The following is a 23,873-nucleotide window of genomic DNA, read 5'->3' on the forward strand; positions in this document are numbered from 1 at the left end:
AAGTGCAGGCATTGGTGCATGCGTCATTGTACAATCCAGCATTATCACTGGGGCTTGCATAAGCAAGCACTTGCCTCGTGCATGCAACCCAATTAGAACATTAGAAATTTCACGGAGGTTCAAATACACACATGTGTGGCCTGCGCCAAGCGATAATGCATGAAACACCTTTAGTCAGTGAAACCCGGACACAATGAAAAGTAAACAAGTATATGTTCATGCTTTCCTCTGAAAAAGCATCATCCTGATGCATCATGCAGAACATGAAAGCAAGAAAGTACGTGTAATATACATGTAACAAGTACATATACATGTTACAAAGCAAGCATCTCCTAATTATAGTCCAATGTTTTACAGAGTAATGTTTGTGTAGTTAAAGAAGTGCTGGACTTGAAGAAAGTTTTTTTATATGTGGAAAAGCTTTGGTAAGTTCATCTAAATCTCTGCTATCCTATAAACATATTCCACTTTCAGCCACGAGTGCTGCAAAGCATCTGCAGTGTGGCCAGTGACCACTCGGTGGCGCTGCTGAACCTGAAGGAACGCAAACGCATCTTGCTGGCCTCTCGACACCACTTCCCTCTCAGTGTGGTAAAGTGGCGACCCTCACACGACTTCATGGTGGTCGGCCTCTTGGATGGCTCTGTTCATGTCTGGCAGATGGAGACAGGTGAGAGCGTTGAAGTTGTGCGCAGAGCCACATTGCTCAGCCTTAGGAGTACGTATCAGAATAAGAGCGCTTGGCAACAGTGCCTAAATGTGAGCCAATTGGTGTGCAGCCATGGTGAGCTGTCACCTGAAGGATGAAACTGGAGGCAGTGCAAAAGGATTGCGTTTTACAATGTGACAGTGCATTTTGTCCGTTTGTTGTAGTTGACTTTTTTGCAACCCTGATGACAGTGAAGCATTATAAAAAAAACTGCTGGTTCGGTTTACAATGATAAATGTTTTTTCAAACGTCTATATTCATTAACCTTGTGGTAAGACAGGGGTCTGCCCGCCACGGTAGTCTAGTGGTTATGGCGCTCGAATGCTGACCCGAAGGTTGCGGGATCGAATCCCGGCCGCGGTGGCTGCATTTTCGATGGAGGCGAAAATGTTTGAGGCACATGCACGTTAAAGATCCCCAGGTGGTCGAAATTTCCGGAGCCCTCCACTACGGTGTCTCTCATAATCATATCTTGGTTTTGGGACATTAAACCCCAGATATTGTTATTAGATGCGAAGCATCTTACAGCGGAGTTCAAACCGGTGGTAGTGGTGGTGGTGGTGGTGGTGTGCGGCGTGACCACCCTTACTGCGCATGCGCATTCCCTCTCCATACACCTCCTCTCCACTTCCCCTCTCCCCTTCCCTCCAGTTCCCCTCCCCCTTTCCTATCTTCCTCTGAAACACAGGCTATAGACATGCCGAAATTCTCTCCTGCGCAATGCCGCGATGAGCACCAGTGCATGCGCATCCCCTCCCCCTCTCTCTCCTCTCCTACACTGCCGCCCTCTCGCGCGCCTGTCGACCGCGTTCCTCGCTCGCCCTGTGAGAATTAACGGCCAGGCTAGGGGGAAGACAAGACGTGCGTAGCGCTCCTCTTCGTGTTCCACGACGCAAGGTCGGTAGCATGCCCAACAAACGCCAGCGGAACCGCCTCATGGTCCCCTTTATCGGGAAATGGTGTCATTTTTATTATTAAGACAGGGGTCCTCAAAGTTCCTGCTCTTATGGAAAACCGTTATCCTTTCCCAGAATGCCGTGAAGTTCCTCCTCTTTCTCTTCCCACCAATGAATGGGGAACTGGGAGAGCTTGCAGCACACTTAATACTGTCAGTGTTGAAGTGCTGGCATGTCTGGTGAGAAAAGGTTGGGGCTCTTATGTAAATGCAAGTATATTAGTTTACAGCATATGTGAACACAGGTATAATAGCCCGTTGTACGTACTTACTGATGAATGCAAACAGCTTGCAAACATTTGTGTATATTACCTTCGGTGTCGGTGAACAATGGAAACTCCATTAAAGGAAAAACAAGGGATGGCAAAAAGCAATGATTCACATTGCAACAGTCCAGGCTGCATAAGGCAACCACATTTCATGCACTGCGCTACATGAGAAACTGGTGCATGCACTAAGCCGGAATGGATGTTTCAAAGGCATGTACACACAGACCATACCAAGCACAGAACAGACAGACAATGAACTTTATTAAGATAGTCCTGAGGAGCACCGCAGCCGTTCAGGGCGGCAGCGCCGTGGGCCGCTCCCACGTGGGGACGTTTTAACATTAATACGTTTGGCAGCCTATATTCAGTCTGTTTTACTATGCTATGTGTGTTTTATTTCTTGTAGTCTTATTTTACTGTCATACTCATTACTTGCACATTAGGAGAAAGCAAGTGCAGTGGTGGGAATGCCTTCCAGCATTTTGGAGCAGCCATTGGAGCAGGCAAAATCTGCTTTTGGAGCAGCTACCCCTGTGTTTTGAGCAGGCACGGACTTTTCATGAAACATACAGAGGAAGAAAATTTTGCCTAGAATTTAGCCAAGCTGCAAGGAAAGCCCGCGAAATACAAAAAAAAAAAGATCCGCGTGACTAGCGCACTCGCGCGCCGTGATCGTGCTGCTCTCAGCCATGGTAGCCACCATAGCTGTGGTTTGACCGAACGAAATCAGCTGCGGCAGCGGCTCACCGGCTCCATTGCAGCGGTAGGCCGATAAGTTGGCGGTTGTTGCTTGGCCCGGGCTCGCTAAAACTTGCACCGTCACGCGCGCCAACTGGCTGACACAGGCCAAGAAACTACTGCCAATTTATCGGCCTACCGCTGCAACTAGCTGTGACGAAGCCGGCGAGTCGCGGCCGCAGCTGATTTCGTTCGCTCAAACCACGGCTGAGAGCAGCACAATGGCGGCGCGCGAAAGCGCTAGTCACGTGTTTTTTTTTTCGTATTTCTCGGGCTTTTTTGCAGCTCGGAAAAAATGATACACGTGAGACTTCCTTTCTCGCAAATAATGCAATGGGGGTTTGTGAAGACGCTCTCGAACTTTGCAAATCCCACTTCTTGCCTAAAGTCAATATTTAGAAATTGAGTTAAATAATCCTAATTAACAATTTACAAAACAAAAAGTATCTGTAGCGCGCAAGGTGGCTGTCAGCAATATGTAAATGATTTCACTCAACTGCCTCTAATATTGCATTTTTAAACCCTTGGCACAAGTTAGCTGGGGGACACCCAATAAACACACGTGCAAACACACACACACACACACACACACACACACACACACACACACACACACACACACACACACACACACACACACACATATATATATATATATATATATATACTAGGGGCGTGCGAATATTCGAAATTTCGAATATTTTTCGAATAGTGTTTGCTATTCGATTCGATTCGCACTCGAATTTTACTATTCGAACTTCCCAAAAACAAACACAGTCAACGTCCGATTGAAAGTGACCCCTTCAGATTTTTAAAATGCTTCACCTCATTACACTCTCGTATTGCGGCAAAGCTGCATTTTCAAGCTCCGTTACGGTCGTACTTTGCCAAGGCACAGTCAACGTCCGATTGGAAGTGGTCCCTAGATTTTCAATATGCTTCACCTTACCACACCCCGGTATTGCGGCAAAGCTGCCTTTCAAGCTCCGTTACGGTCGAACTTTGTCGAGACACAACGTCCGATTGGAAGTGGTCCCTAGATTTTCAATATGCTTCACCTTACCACACCCCGGTATTGCGGCAAAGCTGCCTTTCAAGCTCCGTTACGGTCGAACTATGCCAAGAGACAGTCAACGTCCGATTGGAAGTGGTCCCTAGATTTTTAATATGCTTCACCTCATCACACCCCGGTATTGCGGCAAAGCTGCCTTTCAAGGGCCCCTAAACCACCCAGAGGTCGAAATTTAGTTGTGGTGTTGCAGTTGTGCACAAGTCTACAGCGAACGCTGGCGGAGTTGCACGCGCTTTCTCGTTTCGCTCTTTCCTTCGCTAGGCTGCGTTTGTCGGCTCGTCTATCCATCTCTCCGAGTGCCTTTCCTCAGCGTCCGAAGTGGAAATGCAAGAAGCGCGCGCATTTGGTAGCAGAAAACAGGCTCTTATTCATCCACTGACAGCGTCTCTTGCTCACGACGTCACCTAATCATACAGGTGACGTATTCACGGCTGTTTGTCGATAGAGAAAAGGCACGGAGAGGAGCTAGCGAGCGCCTGTTGGTGATTTAGGGTCCCTTTCAAGCTCCGTTACAGTCGAACTTTGCCGAGACAGTCAATGTCTGATTGGAAGTGGTCCCTAGATTTTCAGTATGCTTCACCTCATCACATTGCGGCAAAGCTGCCTTTCAAGCTCTGCTACGGTCGCAGATGTATTAACTCAAGAAAACGCTGGTTCCAACATGGAGATGAGAGATGTGGCAGAGGTGGGGGTTCAATTAATGCTGTTTTGGACCTGAAATTTGGGCAGAAGGTCCGAAAAATGGGAAGCCAAAGCTTTTTAGCATCCAAAATTTCAGATGTTCTTATATATCAACGTCTTCGAGGCAGATTTGGAACTGCGGACTTGAAGGGAGCACACCCTTGTCCGCCACATCAGTTGGGCTTCCACAGAAGTTTAAAGAGTAGGGGAGGCTGAGGAAATGGCATCTTTGCCTTTCATGTGTAAAGTGTTGTCGGAAACACTTTGGTTGCACCAAATCATGTACATAAATAGAATTCGGCCTCTACATTGCCTCATTCTTGATAAGACAACTATGAAACACCACACCACCAGTGCTTCATCAACCTAGCAAAAAGAAACACTTTCGTGTTGCTATCTCATAAGAATAAGCTTAGGAATCCTCTCTTAACTTTTTTTTTCTGCAATTTCACTTCGAAGTATTCGAAAAATATTCTAGAAATATTCGAGAAATATTCGAAAAATATTTGATTCGATTCGCACTCGCACTTCAATATTCGAATTCGCTTCGCACCCAAAATTTTGCTATTCGCACAGCTCTAATATATACATTAGAGGTGTGCACGGGCTCCGGGTAGCCCGAAAGCCTGAGCCCGACCCGGCCCGTGGGCCGGGCTCGGGCTGCTTGGAGTTTTGTCGGGCCGGGCTCGGGCCCGGCGCAAAGCCCGATTCAAGCCCGAAACATAGAGAATGAGCGGGAATTGTTTTCCAGCGCGTATACAGCGCCTTTTCTGCTTTTCCTTTCCATTGCAGTTCAGCGAGTGGAGCGACAGTGGTGAGAATGTAGCAGTTACAAAAGATGAGCTCTCCGATTATCTCTCTATGGAATCGCCGTCCTGTCCATCTGAAGTTTTAGTCTTCTGGAAAAACAAGCAGCAGAGATATGCCAAGCTTGCCAGGCTGGCAAAAAGATATTAGCAATTCCGGCGACGAGTGCAAGCAGCGCACGTAACTTCATGCAGTTCGGCGGGCTACATAATGCAAAAGCGCCGCACATCGTTGAAGCCGGAATCGGTGGACTACTTGCTGTTTTTGCACAACAATTTGTAATCTGTGCAATAGACACTGTTCGTCGTGTGTCGTTTGATCATATTTTATATGCTCAATAAAATGCCAAATTACTGGAAAACGATGTTTTGTTTTCACAGCGAACCTTCAAAAAGCCGGGCTGGGCCGGGCCGGGCTCGGGATGGTGTTTTCGTACGTCGGGCCGGGCCGGGCGGGCTCGCAGCTCTTTGCCGTCGGGCTCGGGCGGGCCTTCGACAAAGTCAGTGGGCCCGGGCCGGGCTCGGGCTCGGAAATACGGCCCGTGCACAGCTCTAATATACATACTGCGTGCCGCGATAACGTTTTACGCAATTAAAGTTTTCTGCGCCGCTGAACTTGCTGATGCCACAGTGTCTCTCTTCGAAAGTGCGGAAATCGGTCGATAAATGATTCCTACTTCCGCGCGATTGCAGCGATGCAAGCATAGGGAAAGAACGAATGTGAGGTGGCGGCCACCGACGACCGCGCCAGTATGACGTATCGCTGACAACCCTGTCGCGTCGCGCTGCTTTAAGCCTATTGCATGCATTTTGCCGCTGATCGTTGTGCCGGACCGCGTTCACATGCACACCGCTTTGTAGAAACGAAAGCAGCTCGCTGTTGAGGAGTTGATCGTTGCGGATCGTGCACACAGAAACCACGCTACACTCACGCCATTACGATAACCGTACACGTACGGAACAGCAAGCGTAGCTCTGTCGTAACCATACTGCACGCTTTTATTAGGTGACAACACAAACGCACTTCCGTCCACTGCCAGGACAGCTAGAGCATCAGCATCGAGGAGTGCACATCGTTGCAGAAAGCGAATATTGCGGCGCGGTTGCAGTGCTGCTAGGGTAGCTAGGGTGCTAGTGCTGCTGTACCATTGCCACTGATATTGGATTGCGTCGGCTGTCACGACGACTGGAACGCTAGTGGCGCCATTAACAAATGCAGCAGCTCAAGATGGCGACCACGACGTACATTCACTCACGAAGCGCGCTGTCCACGAAACATTAGTTTCGGTTCCTAACACCACGTTGTGGCGCAGCAATGGCACAAATTAGGCAAAAAAGACCCTTTTGGAGCAGTGTGGAGCAGCAATTGCCAGTTGGCTCAGATTGGCGCAATTGGCGCAGGTTTCCCACCACTGCAAGTATAGAACTACAGTAAAAGCTCATTAATTCGGATTTCACGGAATTAATCGAATGCTGAAGTATCGAAAGTATCTGAAAAACAGTTGAAAAATGCCCATTTCATCAATGTACTTTTATTTTCTTGAGGAATACGTAAATCCAGTAATTATTTTGCATTAGAGCAGCGCAAAAGCCACAGTTCTTGTCATTTGCAACTTCCTCACAATGTGAACCTGGCTCAAGACTTGAGGTATGAGGCCAAGTGTCGGGAAAAAAAAATTTTAAAAAGCGATAAGCACTAGAGATTATTAGTCCAAATTATAAAGCACACCTTTTTAGGCACATGTGAGCATTATAAAGCAAGTCCTATTTAATTTTTCAAATTAAAAATTTCATTAAAAGTGGGCCTTACACGAACAGTCCTAACTCAATTTCCACTCAATAAAAAAGCCTCGTTTTTTGTAGGGACATCAAAGAAGCTTCAGCCAGTGCAGTGAACCAAAAGAAATGAGATCAGATGAATATTAAAGGCATAGTGATTAAATAACAAGATAATATGCGCTAACACTAGGGGCACCTTCGTATAAGAGGCAGCCATATTAAATCTTGTGGCACGATTTTGCTTATTGAGGTTCATTGCACACCCACTAATGTGATAAGGAAGTCTGCCAAGTTTTAATGAAAAATTTTTATTAGAAAAAAAGTTATAAGGAAAAATACCAAAAATATAAGTTCTGAGAAAATCAACAAAGATTTGAAACTGGTGCAGCGCTTACACACTGTGATCAGGAGCGCTAAAATCCTTGATATTTGTAGTTAGTTCCATCATGGACATTACTCTGGTGTGCATTTGCTCGAGCGGCAACTCGCCATTTTTTTTCTAGCTTGCTTTGCAGCATCAGTGCCATGATGGGATGCGTTTGCGATGCGGTGCCGATCTTTTGTGAGGCAAGCTTTTGCAGTGTAGAGGCCAGGCTCGATGCCAACTTGCTTCAAAATATCAAACGTGCTTCTGTTGCCATTAGTGAAATGACACACAGCGTCGTACATATTAAGTTTGATCATAGACAAGCTCACATACGTGCCCTTGAGCGTTAACAACAGATGTATGACGTTGCACGTCCACCTTGAAGTTCGACTTTTATGATTAAAAATGATGTGTTGACAATGCTATTAAGCATTATTACATGTTTGCACTTGATATGATTGTGAAATAGTAACCAAAAAAATACTACATATCAAGTTAAAGGGACACTAAAGGCAAATATTAAGTCAACGTTGATTGAAATAGCGGTCCAGAAACCTCGTAGTGCAACTTTTATGCCAAGGAAGTGCTTATTTTGAAATAGAATCACATTTCAGTGGTCCGCGCCGCGTTAGCACACTTCAAATCATCCGCCTGAAAGCGGTATTTCGTACGTCACTGTTTCCATGCACAACGTTGCCCATATTTACTGCGCGGCGGCATGCACTGGCGGCGTGCACCATTCGGGCATCCGGCAACATCACGTGCATGCGGTATTTTGTCGAACTTTCTGTCAGAGCGACTTTCACAAGCATGCAAAACACACGTGGCAGTACGCGATACCAAAACTACCACTGAGACTCGACCGCGTGAGCGAAGCAGGGCGCCGGGCGAAGCGCAGTTCGGTGAAAACGGAACTTTCGAGCCACGCGCGCTGTTCCTCGTTGCAACACCAGAGAGGTTCTTTTTTCCATGAATCAAACAGAAACGAACAAGCAGCATCTTATTACGTGTCTTGATGCACAGAAGGTTCTTTTTTTATTGCAGCTAGTTTGATTACTAGTGATTAATTGTATTCAGACTCTCCCTCATCATTGGAATCACTTCCAAAATGTCCCACTCGTGGCACTCCATCGTAGGATACATTTACCTTAATTTCTCGGTAAGTAGGGCACTGCTGTTGATAATATTGCCGTTTTAGACGTTGTCATACATTGAACTTTCATGCTGACATAAATTGCTATTTGCCTTTAGTGTCCCTTTAATCGTATGATGCACACAAAACTGGCACTTTCAGTTTCGGTTTCGTAGATGATGGGTGGTCTAATATTTTTGCCTGTATCTTTTCAAAGAAACCACATAGACAGGAACTTTATGCAGCAAAATGATGGGCGATAAGATGCGCATTTAACATGATCAAAAACCAAAAAATGATGTCTGGAAAAAAAATCGCTTTTCCCACTTGGCCTCATACATTCCGAAACAGGCTCTGAACCCATACCCTACAACGTACCAACTACATGATTGTGAATGACGAGCACATCTTTATGAAAGCCTTTGGCTATTTTGGTTGAAAATGTGATTTTCGCTGCTTTATGTCGCATATTTGCGGCGCTTCGTCCTTGGAATGCTCCGAGGATCGTCCGAATTAACCAGCCAAATACGACTGAATTAACGAGAGCTTGATGCCATTGAACAATGTATATGCTGGCTGGGACTAGACAGCACGCCCGAATTATCTGATTTCCCAAATGAATGAGTGTTGAATTAATGAGCTTTTACTGTATCTTAACTGCAATATCATAGCTGCAATGCATTTGTCAATAATGCAGTTTGTTGGCTGTTGGCTAGAGGCTACAGAGCGGGCACATGGTAAGCACTATGTCCAAGGGAAACATATGCCAAAGTTCAGCATCTAGCGCAAGACACAACACAAAGATGTGTGATATACAATGTATATTTTATATCACTCTGTCCTTGCACTGTATCCTACGCTAAATGCTGAAATGTAATACCAGCATGCCCAAACCTATGTTTTTTTTTTCAAGCTTGAAGTTCGCTATATCAAGTTTTGGGTTAAATTTATTTCTTGTTTTCTGTTCACTTCACATAAGAAACAATTTAGACATGTATGATAAAATTGTTTTTTGAACATTTTGATATAAACCAAGAATCTTTCTTAGCTGTTTCTAGATAGCCGTAAGAAGCTGTGTGGCAACTTTGAAGGGCCTACTTCTCGTAAGCCGATACACAAATAAGCTTTGAAGAGAGTGAGGCATGTCATCATGCTCCCTTCTAGTTTCGTTCGTTCTTTTTTTCTCTTTCTTGCAGCAACTGGAGACTTCTGAGAGAAGCCTTTATGCTTCAATTGACATCAATAGGTCTACAAAGGTGATGATGCAATCAGCAGATATGTTTGGTTGTGCAGGCCACCTAGACCGAGTCCTTCGGGGTCTAGCAGCGGAGGAAATCCTGAACGCATGCGAAGACTACTCTGGGCACCGAGTAGAACGCATGACAAGCGTGGCTGGGCATCACCATAACATGGCTGTCATACGGCACGCCAGCCAGCGTGGAATGAGCCATCGGCACCACTCTTCGCACCACCATGCTCCCGGACACCAGGTCAGGAATATCTTCTATCATACACACTCATACACACCACCGAGTTGGTCACAAATGGCCGCTTTGGTCGCAAGGCAACTGCTTAGGCTCATCACTTACTGCTCACTTTTACAGCAAAAGCTGTTATGAGAACACAACGGCCGTTTTTGGCGCCGTAGTTGTCCACTGCCGCCGCCGCTGATGTCCGTAACTGCTATCGTGCGAAATAAGGGGGAAAAAAATAGGCTTGTGCGAATAGTAAATTTTAGGTCCGAAGCGAATTCGAAGAGAATAGTGATTTGATCGAAGCGAATTTCAAAGCGAATTCGAATAGTTTATATTGCATATTATAAAGAAAAATGGGCACATTTGTCACGACCCAACTAACCAGCGCAATATTTTTGAAGTTGAAACAAGGCATATGCATATGTCATTATTTTTGGTTCAAAGCGAAGTGGAAGCAACTTTGAGTAATAGCAGCATTTGACTTCCGGTAGAATGCAAGTGATAACCTGTAAAATATGTTAAGTTTTAAAATTTACTATACTTAGAGCATATAAGCTGGTATAACAAGTTCTTAAACTTAAAAAATGATGAATCGATGTGAGGGTAATACAGTAAAACCTCATTAATTTGAACTCTGTTATTTCGAAATCCCGCATAATTAGAAGGATTTCTTTGGCTCCGTATTTCGCAATGTAAATTTGAGTGGATAATTTGAAGCGGCGGTCAGTACCAGCCCGGCTACTTCGAAAACTTTAGGTGCCATGTGCCAATTCCCCGATCCCGATTTAGCCGCAAATCCGCAGAAACTATGGCCCTTAGGAGCCACAAGGCAATGCATTGTAGCGATACTAATGAGTGACTAGTGAAGCATCCCAGCCTCGCTGCTGCCAGCGCAGGAACAAAAAAACTAAACAAAAGGCGGTCTCGTGGTCAACTAAAATGTGCCCCTGCGGAAAAGATGTGCTTCACTGCAACACAGCATCGACACGCGGGCAGTATGACGCATGCTTCTCTCAACGTCAGTGTGCCATGATTTACCCATTCTTTCTGGGAAAATAGAGAAATTAATAAAGGGCGGTCTGACGGAATTCGCGATGTATGCGAACCTCCCAATGGCTGTTGTTCCGGCAATTTGCACACTAGCACTGCTGGCAGAATACTTGCCTGCAACGCCTACTTCGAAAACTCAGTTCGAACACTTCAATGATCATCTTTTCCACCCAGAACACATAGCGAATTCCGTCACACTGGTCATTATTAAATTCTTTATCTCACCAGAAAGAATGGGCGAATGGTCGCATCATGACGCGCTGACGCTGCCAGGAGCAGGTGACATGCTGCCCGCGTGCCACCACTGTGTTGCAGCGAAGCACGTCTTTTCCGCAGGCGCGCATGTCAGTTGATTACGAGACCGTTTTTCCCCCTATTTTTTTTCTTGCACTGGCAGCAGCGAGGCCCACCGTTTCCCACTTTAGCGGCAAAATTTGGACCGGGTATTGCTGGAAGACATTACCCTCGTAGCCACAAACTAGCAGGAACAGCAAACGATCACCTCTGATTGCTTCCAGTAATTCAAAGTTCCTTTCATCCCGCTTTTTGTATGTTGGTTAATTCGAAAACCTGCTTAATTAGATTTTTCACAGTCCCAGTGACTTTGAATTAACGAGGTTTTACTGTATGTTCATTTAAACTTGAAGTAAAACTTCGCGGCAGTGCGGATTTTTCCTGGAAAGGTGTATTCACGGTATAGCACACCTCTACTGCAGTGAAACCACCTTTACAGGGGGTTACGTGCGGTTTGTCTATTTGTTCATTTCGAATACTTCGAAATTTCCTAGAATTTAAATTCGTTTCGAAGCGAATTCGAATACTGTAATATTCGTTCGAATATTCGAAGTGCTCGAATATTCGCGCAAGCCTAGAAAAAAATGAAACAGGGAAAAAAATTGGCCGCGTATCTGCGTGCTTTGCTGCAAATGTCGTCTAAAGATGATAGAAGTACGCGCTACGTGAGATATGGACGCCATCTGGCAATACGTAAGGAAACATGAGTGCTGTGTTGCGGGCTGGTAGTCCCGGCGCAGCAACAGGCGAAGACCGGAGGTTACCAACGCGACCGGCGGGGACGCCAGCCAGCCCGAACGTGCAGTTTGGCACGAAGCGCCGAAGCAGAAGAACGGTCCGTACTAAACGAGTACTCTCCACACACTTTTATTTACATGTCGCCTGGGTAAAACAGGAATGCCAGAGCGGCGCCCCATGGCATTCGTACAGTGCAATACTGAACCGAAATCGAAACACTACAATGAGCTCGTGCAGAGGGCACGGAGGAAGGCAAGTTTCAGCGCAGTCGCATTTTCAGCGCAGCTTAAGAGTCTAGGGTCTTTAGAATCATGTATCTATGTATTTTCTATTAAAGGAACACACCACCTAATACTTACCTAGTGATGTTGTGCCTCAGATATGCGTAATGTTTGTTTTTTGATCGACAATGTACACAAGTATGAACCTAGTCAGCCGTTCAAGATGGCTGGCTCTTGGGCAGGTGGTTCAACTTTGGCCGGGTGGCTGAATCGGGTGACAGACAGACAAACAGAAAGACAGACAGACAGGCAGACCAAAATTTCTGCGTTTAAGTTCCCCAAAAAAGACTATCGTCTTTAAAAATATCCAGGATGGAACGGGGTTCGAACCGGGGCACTCTACACGGGAGCCCAGTGTTCTACCTGGGAGCCATGTTGGTGCTTGAAACTGCTTTGCAAAAAGACTGTATACAGGCTTCATGTTGGGAAGGAACCACATTAACATATGTAATATAGCGTGGAAGAAAACTAAAATAACAACCAACAGGCATCACACAACGCGAATTGTGCAACGAGTGGGCTGTTGAATGCTTCCAACGCATTACAAAGGGCTCTTCCATAATTCATCATCAGGCACAGCATCAACAAAATGCACATGATGCCTTACAGGTGTTTAGCGGGTACCACGGTTCTCCGCAGAATGACAAAAAATGGCATAGTGGCTTCTTCCCTACTTCACAAAAATTATGACGGTTTATACACCTTTTCAAGTTCTCACGCCAGGGAGGCGCCATATTGAAATGCGCGCCGTCTAACGTGCAAGATTGGCGAAATCGCCATCTTGGGCTGCGCGTACTCGAACCGGCACGCTATCTGTTGGTGTGAGGTCCCTGCTAAAGCCTGTGTTTGCTGATTTTTCGTTTCTTTAAGCTGTTTTGTTTGGTATCGTCGCTGCCATTGACTTATTCGTCGCTGTCTGAACCATTCAGCGGCGCGCATTTGCCCGTGCGACGCAAGAATTAGCTCCGCGTCTGCGAACGGCAGTGCTTCGTCGTCGGTACCAGTAGCAGCCAGCGTAGTACCAGGTCGATCACGGCGTGAAGTGTTAATAATCGGTAACTAGAGCGTTCTTGCAGCTGTCTACCGCTTTCCTTTATTGGCGTACTAAATGTCTACGGATTATCCATCAATTTCAAACCTCCGCGCATACTCGTTCGCGGCGCGTAAGTTTGTCAGCTGTAAACTGTAAACACCGCACAATCCTTCACAGATACAGTTGACCTACATTCACCCCGACGACGTCGAAGACTAGGTCGAGGAGACCTGTGAGTGGCCAGAAATACCGCGAGCGAACATTGTTTATATCTCGTTGAGGCGAATGCGTGGGGTCTTCGCCAGGTGTGCAACTACGAGGCACTGGAGTCGCGCAGCTACGCGCAGTTTGACTGTGTGGGTCAGTCGCTGGCGCACAATGTGAAGGAAAAAGTCGTGCTGGTGAAGGGGAATGTGACACCGTCGCAAGCCGATCGCGCGTCGGTTTCCGATGGGCCGTCCGCTGAAGTACGGCGCGCGCAGGCTGCACATGCGTAACCGGGCAAGGCGGAGTTTGCAGCCGTGTCGGCCGCTGTGTTATGGACGATATGAAGTGTGAATCCGCAACATTCTCACGAGTTAGTAGGTGAGTCATCAGTGGCTTGCGTACCTTTCTTTCCTATCTAGGATGCTGCTTGGGAACGTTGTTCTCGTCGTTTTTCTTGCCGCCAACGAAATACCGGGAATAGAGGCGTGACCAGGGCGACACGCGCAAGCTCTTACTATTTAGTGAAGCCACCCACTGCTGCCGCAATTCAGGCGACGAAGGAAAACGATGCAGCGCGAACATGCCACGCTTGCACTCATCGCGTGGCGTACATGCGCTGCGGACACACGATTGCACCTTAAATATTTCTCTTCCGCTGCTTGTTCGTTCACCCGTACACGACACAGTGATGACCAGATGACTTGCTATGCGAATGCAGTAAATTTTCTGCCATGGTAGTCACTTCGTATCGGACACAGGCGCATAACACAGTCACACAAACGCGTACCGAAGCAACACACACACAGCACTGGCGCAGCCCAAAGCACGGTAGTTTTTTCCGATTTACCGACGCCACCCATTTCTTCTGCAATTCCGGCGACGACGGAAAGTGATACAGCGAGAACATGTCACACTTGCAATCCTCGCGCGGCGTGCTGTGCTGCGGGCACACAAACACGCCTAAAATGTTCCTTTTCCGCTGATTGTTCGTGCACCCGTGCACGACACAGTGATGGCCAGACGATCGGTTCTTTGAATACGCACCATTTCCGACCATGACAATCGCTTTTTATCGCAAAGAAGGGCCTAATTCGCAAACAACATCCAAGCGTACCAAGCGTACAGATACAACATGCGCAGCCCAAAGCACGATGGCAACACTGAAAACATACCCTCGAACCCTGCAGCGCACTGGTGCGAGCATGGGTGCGAGGGTGCTTCTGTGAAAAGGTGTATAGCATAGTGGGTTCCTCGCAAGTGCAGTTCTATTGGTTGCCAAGGAGGCCCATAAAGCCGCCATGATCCACTTCCTCAGTGTCTCAATAAAGTTCTTTCCCTCGCTCTTTCTCTCTTTCTCACGTTACCCTATGTTATATAGTGTTGTGGGAGAGTGAAATAATGACCAGGCGTCACACAATGCGAATTACATAACTAGTGGGTCGTTTAAAGCTTCCAAACCATTACAAAGGGCTCAGCCATAATTCTTCGTCATCAGCCATCGCATCAACAAAGTGCTAACGTCTTACATATGTGTAGCTGTTACCTCGCTTCTCAGAATGATGAATAATGGCGCAGTAGGCGCTTCCCAACTTCACAAAAATTATGATTTATGGCGTAGTGGGTACTTTGGTAGTGTACTTGTATTAGTAGCCCCAAGAGAGTTTATAGCCGGCTCTAGAAATGCCATTCTTCCAGCTTTTGCTGTGACTGTGCTGCGCTTTCCACGCAGGCATGGCATTTTTTTTCAGTCGCACGACTGCAGTTGCAAACCTCTGGACCAATTAGAGGCACAGGAACAGGAAATCAGCTTATTTTATGGGGTAATAGCAATGTGAGCAGATGTGAATTCTGTGTGGCGACAGGTATAGGTCGCATGCAAGCGTGAACGTTGATCACCTTGAATCGCTTTTTGGTCGCCACTCACAAATGGTCACGTGACCGTTGCCAGTCGCAGGTGTGAATGAGCCTTAAAAGTGAGGGACAGCGGACTCATTAGCAATTGTTGCATTGCAGAGCGGACAGTCTTGACACATTGGAGATAGTTTGGCAGAGCTTGCTAGAACGTCAGAGCATTTATTCAGAGATATAGAGAAGCGTGATCAGCCTCAAAAGTCTTCAGACATGCACGAGACATGAGAGGAGCTTTGATTTGGGAATAAGGCACCATAGAGAATCCAGGCTCCCTGAAATGATCCAGGAATATCTACTTACAAGGAGACTGGTGCAGTCCTTTGACACAGGGGTCACAAAAATTCAAAATGGTACTTTCTCCAGTTTGAAAAGGCACAGTAGTTGAAGTATTGAGGACTGCACTGACAAGTATTGAATACTCAGTCCGTCTGAACGGATGACACCAGAAAAAGGCACGCTGCAGTGCATATAATGTTGTACTTTAATGTTTTCATAGCATTCCCAGGTCAGAGTGGACTTCATAGTGTTAGTAATAACATCAGGGATGTCACCAACATGCAACCGGAACTATAGCTACAAAATGTAGCTTCAAAAGGGGAAGTAGTTTTTAGTAGGCTTGTGCGAATAGTGCATTTTACTGAGGATGGGCGAATATTCGGGCGTTTCGAATATTCGAATGAATATTACAGTATTCGAATTCGCTTCGATATGAATTTAGATTATTCGAAATTTCGAAGTATTCGAAATGAGCGAATATATGTATACATTTGACCGCACATAACCTCCTGTAAAGGTGGTTTCACTGCAGCCTACAGTTGCTGTGCCGTGAAACAATTTGTCCAGGGGAAATCTGCACTGCCGCGAAGCCACACTTCAAGGTTAAATGTACATATATTTTTTTTAAAGTTTTAAAAGCATGTTACATGGGCTTATATGCGCTAAGTATAGTAATTTTTAAATTGTACGATCGACTTATAACTTGCACCCCACTGCTATTCAATTCTTGATACTATTCAAAGCTGCTTTTCAAACCAAAAAAGTGACATTCACTCATACCTAGTTCCAATCGTTAAAAATATTGTGCAAGGGTCATGACAAGAATGCTCATTTTTTTTAATAATATGTGGTAAATACTATTCGAACTATTCAATTCGAAATTATTTAACCATATCCGCTTCTGATTCGCTTCGAACCTCAAATTAACTATTCGCCCATCCCTACATTTTACGTTTGTAGTGAATTTGAAGCGAATAGGGATTTTGTCGAATAATTTCGAATCAAATTCGAATAGTATATATCACATATTGTAAAGAAAAATTAGCATAATTTGTCATGACCCAACTAACCTGCACAATATTTTTTTAAAATTTAAACAAGGTATGTGCAAATGTCATTCCTTTTGGTTCAAAGGGAAGTGAAAGCAACTTTGAATAGTATAGTAGGATTTGTCTTTCGATAGAATGCTACTGATAACCTGTAAAATATGTTACATTTTAAAATTTACTATACTTAGAGAATATAAGCCAGTATAACGAGCTTTTAAACTTAAAAAATGGTGAATCGATGTGAGGGTAATATGTAAGGGTGTGCAAATAGTGAAATTTTATCTCGAATCGAATTCGAATCGAATGGTGCCGAATAATGGCCAAAAATATCAAATATCGAATACAAAATATGTTATTGATATTTGAAAGAACAAAAAAATAAAATCTGCTCATGCCTTCGAGCACATAACGCAGTGAGTGACTGCTACCAAAAGACTACAGATTGTCATGCAGCGACACAAGCTGTTTCACATGACGTGGCTTCAGGCTCTCTCGCCATGATGTTACGGTGTTTACGGCTCATCTGACAACGGTAATGTTGTGCTTCATCGTCATGAGTGCTCCAAACCCAAAAATCTTCGGCTGCGCGCCGGAACGATGTGAGTTTCTGAATGAGTGTTGTTGTGCGGCAGTGACGACTGCACGGTGTGAACAACTTTGCACAAGTGAAGCCAATCACCGAGGGTTTCCGGGCCAAATTCTGGACGTTTTACGGCGCATGCGGCATACGCGAGCGAACTACGCAAGGAGTCAGTGCCTTCGCTTTAGAAACAAATTTTTGAAGGGCTTGACTGTTTTCTCATGTGTTTTTTTACGTGAAGAAATGACATAATCTCCTTTAATGTAAAGATGCGCTCGCTTTCAAACCAGGATAACAGTGAAAGTTGCCACGGTGGTCTAGTGGTTATGGCGCTCGACTGCTGACCCGAAGGTCGCGGGATCGAATCCCGGCCGCGGCGGCTGCATTTTCGATGGAGGTGAAAATGTTTGAGACCCGTGTACTTAGATTTAGGTGCACATTAAAGAACCTCAGGTGGTCGAAATTTCCAGAGCCCTCCACTACGTTGTTTTGGGACGTTAAACCCCAGATATTATTATTATTATTATAACAGTGAAAGTTTTAACGAAAGGCCTACTGTAACGACATTAGCGTTAGTTTTAGCCACCCCACCCTGACCAAGTTGCACCATTGGCCTTTGTCACATTTTAGATATTCTTCCTGTCGAATTATTCGAAACTTCAAATACTAGGTATTCGAAAGCCGAATCGAATTATTCGATTAAGTATTATTCAATTCGAATTCGAAAGTCGAATATTCGCAGACCCCTAGTACTAATATATGTTCATTTAACCTTGAAGTGGGTCTTTGCGGCAGTGCGGATTTTTTCTGGAAAGGTGTATTCATGGTACAGCACTCCTCCACTGGAGTGAAACCAGCTTTACAGGGAGGTTACATGCAGATTAATGTACACCTATTCGTTCATTTCGAATACTTCGAAATTTCCAATAATTTAAATTCAAATCGAAGCGAATTCCATAACTGTAATATTCGTTCGAATATTTGAAATGCTCGAATATTCACACAAGCCTAGTTTTTAGACATAGTTATATTATATTAGCTAGGATGACGAAAACTTCAGCGATTATGTATTTTCATGTGCCGATATCCAATATGTACTCGGTTTTTACATATACTATGCCATTAATTTTAAAATAATTCCTAATGAAAAAAATCATTCTATCACATATTGATTAAACTGGCAGCACATATCCTGTTGAATTAAATTCATTGGATTCTACACACGCCAAGGAATGCAACAAGCATAATTATATGGTTCTAGCTTTCCTAGAAGAAAAGTTATAAAGCTTCATAGTTTTCACCTGAATGACTGAGAAAAAGCACTTTTCTTAGTTCATCCTTTATAAAAATTTATCTCCTGAAAGTAACATTTGACACTCTATTACACCCACTAAACAGTACGCTTTTCAGCAAGACAAAAATGATCAAAATAAGTGTGCCAAAATCGAGAAAAGCCTCTAAGAAAATTGTAAAGTTACGAAAAAGGTTACAGGAAAAATATCAATGAATAAAAAAACCACTGGTTGCTGATGTGATATAAAAAGCTGTTATGGCTAAAGTAATGACCTAACATGCATCAAAATTGGTGAGGTTATATCAGAGTGGCAGAATCTAGAAATAATGTTAACGAAAAGTGATTTTTAAAAATTTTTTGTCCGAAAAAGCAGCTTCCCCCCATAAGATTTTGCTTCATTGCTTGTTGATAAAGACAATATTTGGGATTGGATCATTTTAGCAGATGCTCTTTAGCTAAAGGCGGTATGCTGAGGACTCATTGCTCACTCCGATTACATCACACCCCAGCTCATGCATAAGTGAACACACCCCTGAAAGATATATATCGAGAACACATAGCCTCTGTGGTCATCAGCCAAATCTGTCTACTGTGGGATGAAGGCCTTTTATTTATTTATTTATTTATTTATTTATTTATTTATTTATTTATTTATTTATTTATTTATGATACCCTCAGGATCAACAGACATTACAGAGAAGAGTGGTGAAACGTTAAAAACAAAATTCTAAGCACAAAGAGGTACCAGAATGTTTGTGATTATGTAATGATAGTTAATGATAGGCACAATAAACAGGAATTTACAGCAGAAACATACATATTAGGAAAAATAACGGCGTAATGTTTCTAAACATACAATAATAGCTATTAAGATGTAAAATACAACAGGTAACAATGCAGTGTTGTTAGTTATACAAATATGGCTATTAAGATGCAACGTACAACAAGGTATTACAAAAAATTGTTTAATAAAGTCACAAATGTGTCATGATCTGACCTGTCATAGCCAGTTATCAAAATATTTGGCTCTTGCTTGAGCTGATTCGATCAGGTGACGCAAGACAGGTCATGATTCTTATATCGACTTCAAATGCCCACAAGTGAAGGGTGCCATTTGTTTCCCCTTTACGAATGCAGCATGGAGGACATGAAGCTGGAGACAGTGCCCATACACGATCACGGACACACCCGCTCATGGTTCAGGGGCTCAGGACCAGCCCGACTGATCAGGACAGTCACGTGCTGTTCTTTGACATTGAGGCACTCATTGGTAGGCATCTTGCATGGCTTGTTTGCACTGCATGTCACGCTACAAAAACTTATGGGAGAAATTAGGATTGTGTAGTGTGCAGATTTTGTGAGTGCAGTTTGTATAATAGTAACAACACGAGGAAGAGAAAAAAAGTAGGAACAGAATACGGTGCATTGCACAGAATGGACTATTACAAGCTTTGCTTTTATCCTGTTTAGCTTTCCTCGTGTTCGTTTCTAGTCTCCCGAGAATACTGATAAGATATACAAAGTAGCTGGGATTTAAGTTATTCTAATGCAAACTGATGTAGCTGCTTGTTGCAACTAAAATTCCAGATATATGTTTATTTGAAAGAAGTTAAATGGTGCAGAGCGAGAAATTAACTTGTGGCAGTATTTGAGCGTAAATAAGGCAGAGGCAAGCACAAAAATCTTTTGATGTTATGATAAGGATGGATCAATGTATCTGCAGGTCATGGTCACCAAATCCATGATGACAGGCAATGTAGAAGGTGCCTTTCAATAATGTTGGCAATGTTGAGTTTGCACACAGATAGATGTTGATAAAAAAAATTGCAATCATGTGTATTATAATGAAATGTAAACAGTTCACCTCTAATGAAAGATTAGTTGTGTCCCGCTGATTTTAACGGATTGTTGGCATCTTGCCATGCCATGTACAGCACGGAAATCGCACTAAGCTGCACTGTCACAAGTATACAGCTATGTGATTGGCATTATAATGCAGTATGACCACATCAACTTGCTGACTGTAGTCCAACCAAGCCAAACCATTGGCCAAAAGAACATGTGCGGTGCACATGGCATGTTGCCAGGTGCCTGCTCTGCTGGCCGCCATCAAATTTTTGTCCCAGCTCCACACTGCCTGCCTCTAGGCCTAACCAGTGCCACTTCATTGGGAGATGGCAACTTTAAAGGGACACTAAAGAGAAAAACGATTTTTCTCGTGTTAGTCAATTGCTCTTCCACGACACCAAAAAGACCACGCTTGCTACGAGAAAACGCACAAAAAGAAAATGCGGGTGGCGGCGCCACCTTTAAGTTCCCACGCCAGTCGCAGTGACATCATAGGTTTCGAAGGCATCTGCTAGGGCCTACATAGTTCCTAATTGGTAAAAATGAAGTACATTGTCTTTTGAGGGAGCCAGAGACTTGACATACCAAGTTTTGGAAAAATTGTTGAGTCAGTGTGGCCAAAATACGAAAAAATATTTCAAAATCCATCATGTCATCATCGGAGATTTCAGTGGGAAGTTTAAAAGTGCAACTTTTGACATTGATTGAAATTAACGACAACAGAGTTTTCAGAGTACAATTTATCAGTCTAAACTAATTGTTTCACTTTGGTGTGCCTTTAATGTTGTGAATTTATGCCTAGACAACAAGGAAGCAAATTCGTTTAATGGCTGCCTTGTTAGTAGGACTGTAACATGCATCACATTTTGATAACTGCACGGCACACCATCTGACAAAGAAAATTTTAGTTGTCATCTGCAGCTAAGGGTAAGAGTGACAGGGAATTCCAAAAAAAATCCCAGAGAACTGAAAAATCTCGCATCTGAAAAATATGCACTCATTCATACTCCATTCCGGCTTCCTTGTCTTTCCGTCCCCCTTCACCTTTGCTTGTAATAGAGTACCAACTAAGCCTGCTGTCAACTCTTGCTCATGTTTGCCTGTTTTCTGTTCCTCTAATATGCATGGTTTCTGTTTCTTTACTTGCCTGCAATCTTCTACTGTACATGTTGTTCTTAATTTGTGTCAAGGCTTCCTGAACTCCCTGAAAGGAAAGCAGCGCAGAGATGCTTCCACTGCTCGGACGGGGGCTAGCACTTCACGAGACATGTCACAACTACTGGCTGAATTCAAAGGTAAGGCTTCTGCATGCATATGTTGCATTTGCACTTCATTGGCCATTGAGTATCTCTTTATTTATTTATTTTTTCGTTTATGTATTGCATAAAAGTGTTAGAATGAAAACGGGAATCAATCGAGGGGCCTCTTTTCATTGAACACGACTTGATGAAGCCCTAGCAAAAATCACCCATAGAAGAACCAATAGCCTATCGGATTATTGAACATATTGGTCTATTGGTATCGTATGGGTCTATAGGTGGCGTGCTGGTCTATTCGACCTCTATTTGTTTACTGGTGTGTTTGTCCATTGGCACTCTATTTGCCTATTGTGTTTGTCTATTGGCGTACTCGTAGTATATTTGTCTATTGGCATTCTATTTGCCTATTACTACTGTATTTGTGTATTGGAAATCTACTGGCATATTTCTCTGCTGGGATCTCGTAATTTTGGCATATTAAATAATGGGCATTTGAGGACTGCAACATAGCAGCGCCTGTATAAAATGAACAAATTCTATTTGAAGGGAGGCATGTGCTATATTTATCATTATTACAGGATAACTTCATCACATCGGCGATCTTCCCCGCAACAAGCTTTCCAGGCATGCTGTGCTTCCTTGTCAAATGTGTGCCACTGCACCGCTTCTCTAGGTAGTGCCTGAAAAAAAAACATAAAATACCAGGAAGTAAGAAGGAAAATATTTAGATGTGCTACTGAAAGAAAACAAGCATTAGAATAAAAAAATATATGCAGATACAACACACTGTAGAATCCGCATAAGGGGAATTCCGGTGAGCTGGCTGTGGAGCGGAAAAACTAGAACAAACGAAGGGGCTAACTTTTTTTTTAAAAAAACTATGCCAAGTTCTCAGACTTATTCCATACCAGTTACAATGCTAGGGCCGTGAGAGCTGGGCACATGCAGCGACAAAATCATTTTACGTGGCTAGAGGTATTATTTCAATACATCTGCAAAGAACCATAAGTGAACACTGATCTATCGCTCTTGTCCTCGCTGTCCGGTGGGCACGCTGGCAGATGCGCGAATTAGTAGCACAGCAAGAGCAACTTTTACTGACTAGAAAATATATAAAAAACAGTTCACTTACCTAACATCGGCAGGGTATGCGCAACGAAGCATCCACCTTTGCGAGCAGCATCCTGTCAGCACGCTCGGTACCACTTACTGCTGTTGAAGTCCGAGACGCTTTTAGCGCTGAAACGTTTAACTTCTTTGACGCTCATGGCCGACCTTGCATTGTCGTCGCGATTACACACGTGCGTTTTCGTGCAACCTTCAATAGACACAAACATATAACATTTCTAAGCCTGACTTCGACCATGAACATGCCGCACCACACACTCGAGTCGTGACTCGGCCGAAAACATCCGCTGCGGCTGTGGCTGGCTGTAGTCGGCTCGCTTGCTGGCTGGCGCTCGTGCCGTGGCCATATACCACAAAAACAAGATTTTATTTTTTGCTACTGTATTGGAATATGTTGCTCTATTTCCAACCCCTGGAAAATATTCAGCTGCTGACACATTGGATGGAAGGTTATGGAAAGCGTAGCGAACCGAAATTTTAGCTGCAAAAATAAAAATAAAATAGAAGACATACAGCGCCCTCACACGACAGCTATTATCTTCAATGAGCTTTTTTGGCAAGCCTGTGTCACTTTGGTTGGTTGCTCGTGATTTTGTTATCGTTATCGTGTTTCCGCATGTTCCGAACTTCAGATATTTCTTGTTTTTATTTGATGCGCATTAAGGGTGATCCCGCAGGTACAGTAACCTGCGGCAGCGAACGCGATGTTCACCGTCGTAAGAAGTGCAAGCGCTCGAGCGAGCTTGCACTTGCAACCTACCACCTACTATTACAAAGGCGACGAAAAAAACGCGAACAGCGCTGTTCGCATTTGTCTTCTCCGCACTCTTAGCTTGGCGACAATAAAAAGACGCTAGTCTCGTGAATTTATCATAGATAACTTGTCTTATTACCAGCCAGGCTACAACTGTTTCGAAAAGTAATGCGACCAGCGGAGCTGGT

General features: G+C 44.2%; 1 protein-coding gene across 1 annotated transcript in view; it reads left to right on the plus strand.

Moving 5' to 3' along the window:
- Window positions 1-474: 474 nt before the first annotated feature.
- LOC119375915 (WD repeat-containing protein 7-like) overlaps window positions 475-23,873 on the plus strand; it is a gene marked incomplete at its 5' end in the record, with an annotated part of 69,094 nt that continues 45,695 nt past the window's right edge. Inside the window, 4 exons of the mRNA XM_049411323.1 lie at window positions 475-670; window positions 9,802-9,998; window positions 19,834-19,966; window positions 21,735-21,839. Coding sequence (XP_049267280.1) covers window positions 475-670; window positions 9,802-9,998; window positions 19,834-19,966; window positions 21,735-21,839 — 631 coding nt within the window. The remainder of the gene's footprint in view (window positions 671-9,801; window positions 9,999-19,833; window positions 19,967-21,734; window positions 21,840-23,873) is intronic.

The sequence above is a fragment of the Rhipicephalus sanguineus genome, unplaced genomic scaffold (genome assembly GCF_013339695.2).
Source record: "Rhipicephalus sanguineus isolate Rsan-2018 unplaced genomic scaffold, BIME_Rsan_1.4 Seq102, whole genome shotgun sequence".
NCBI lineage: Eukaryota > Metazoa > Arthropoda > Arachnida > Ixodida > Ixodidae > Rhipicephalus > Rhipicephalus sanguineus.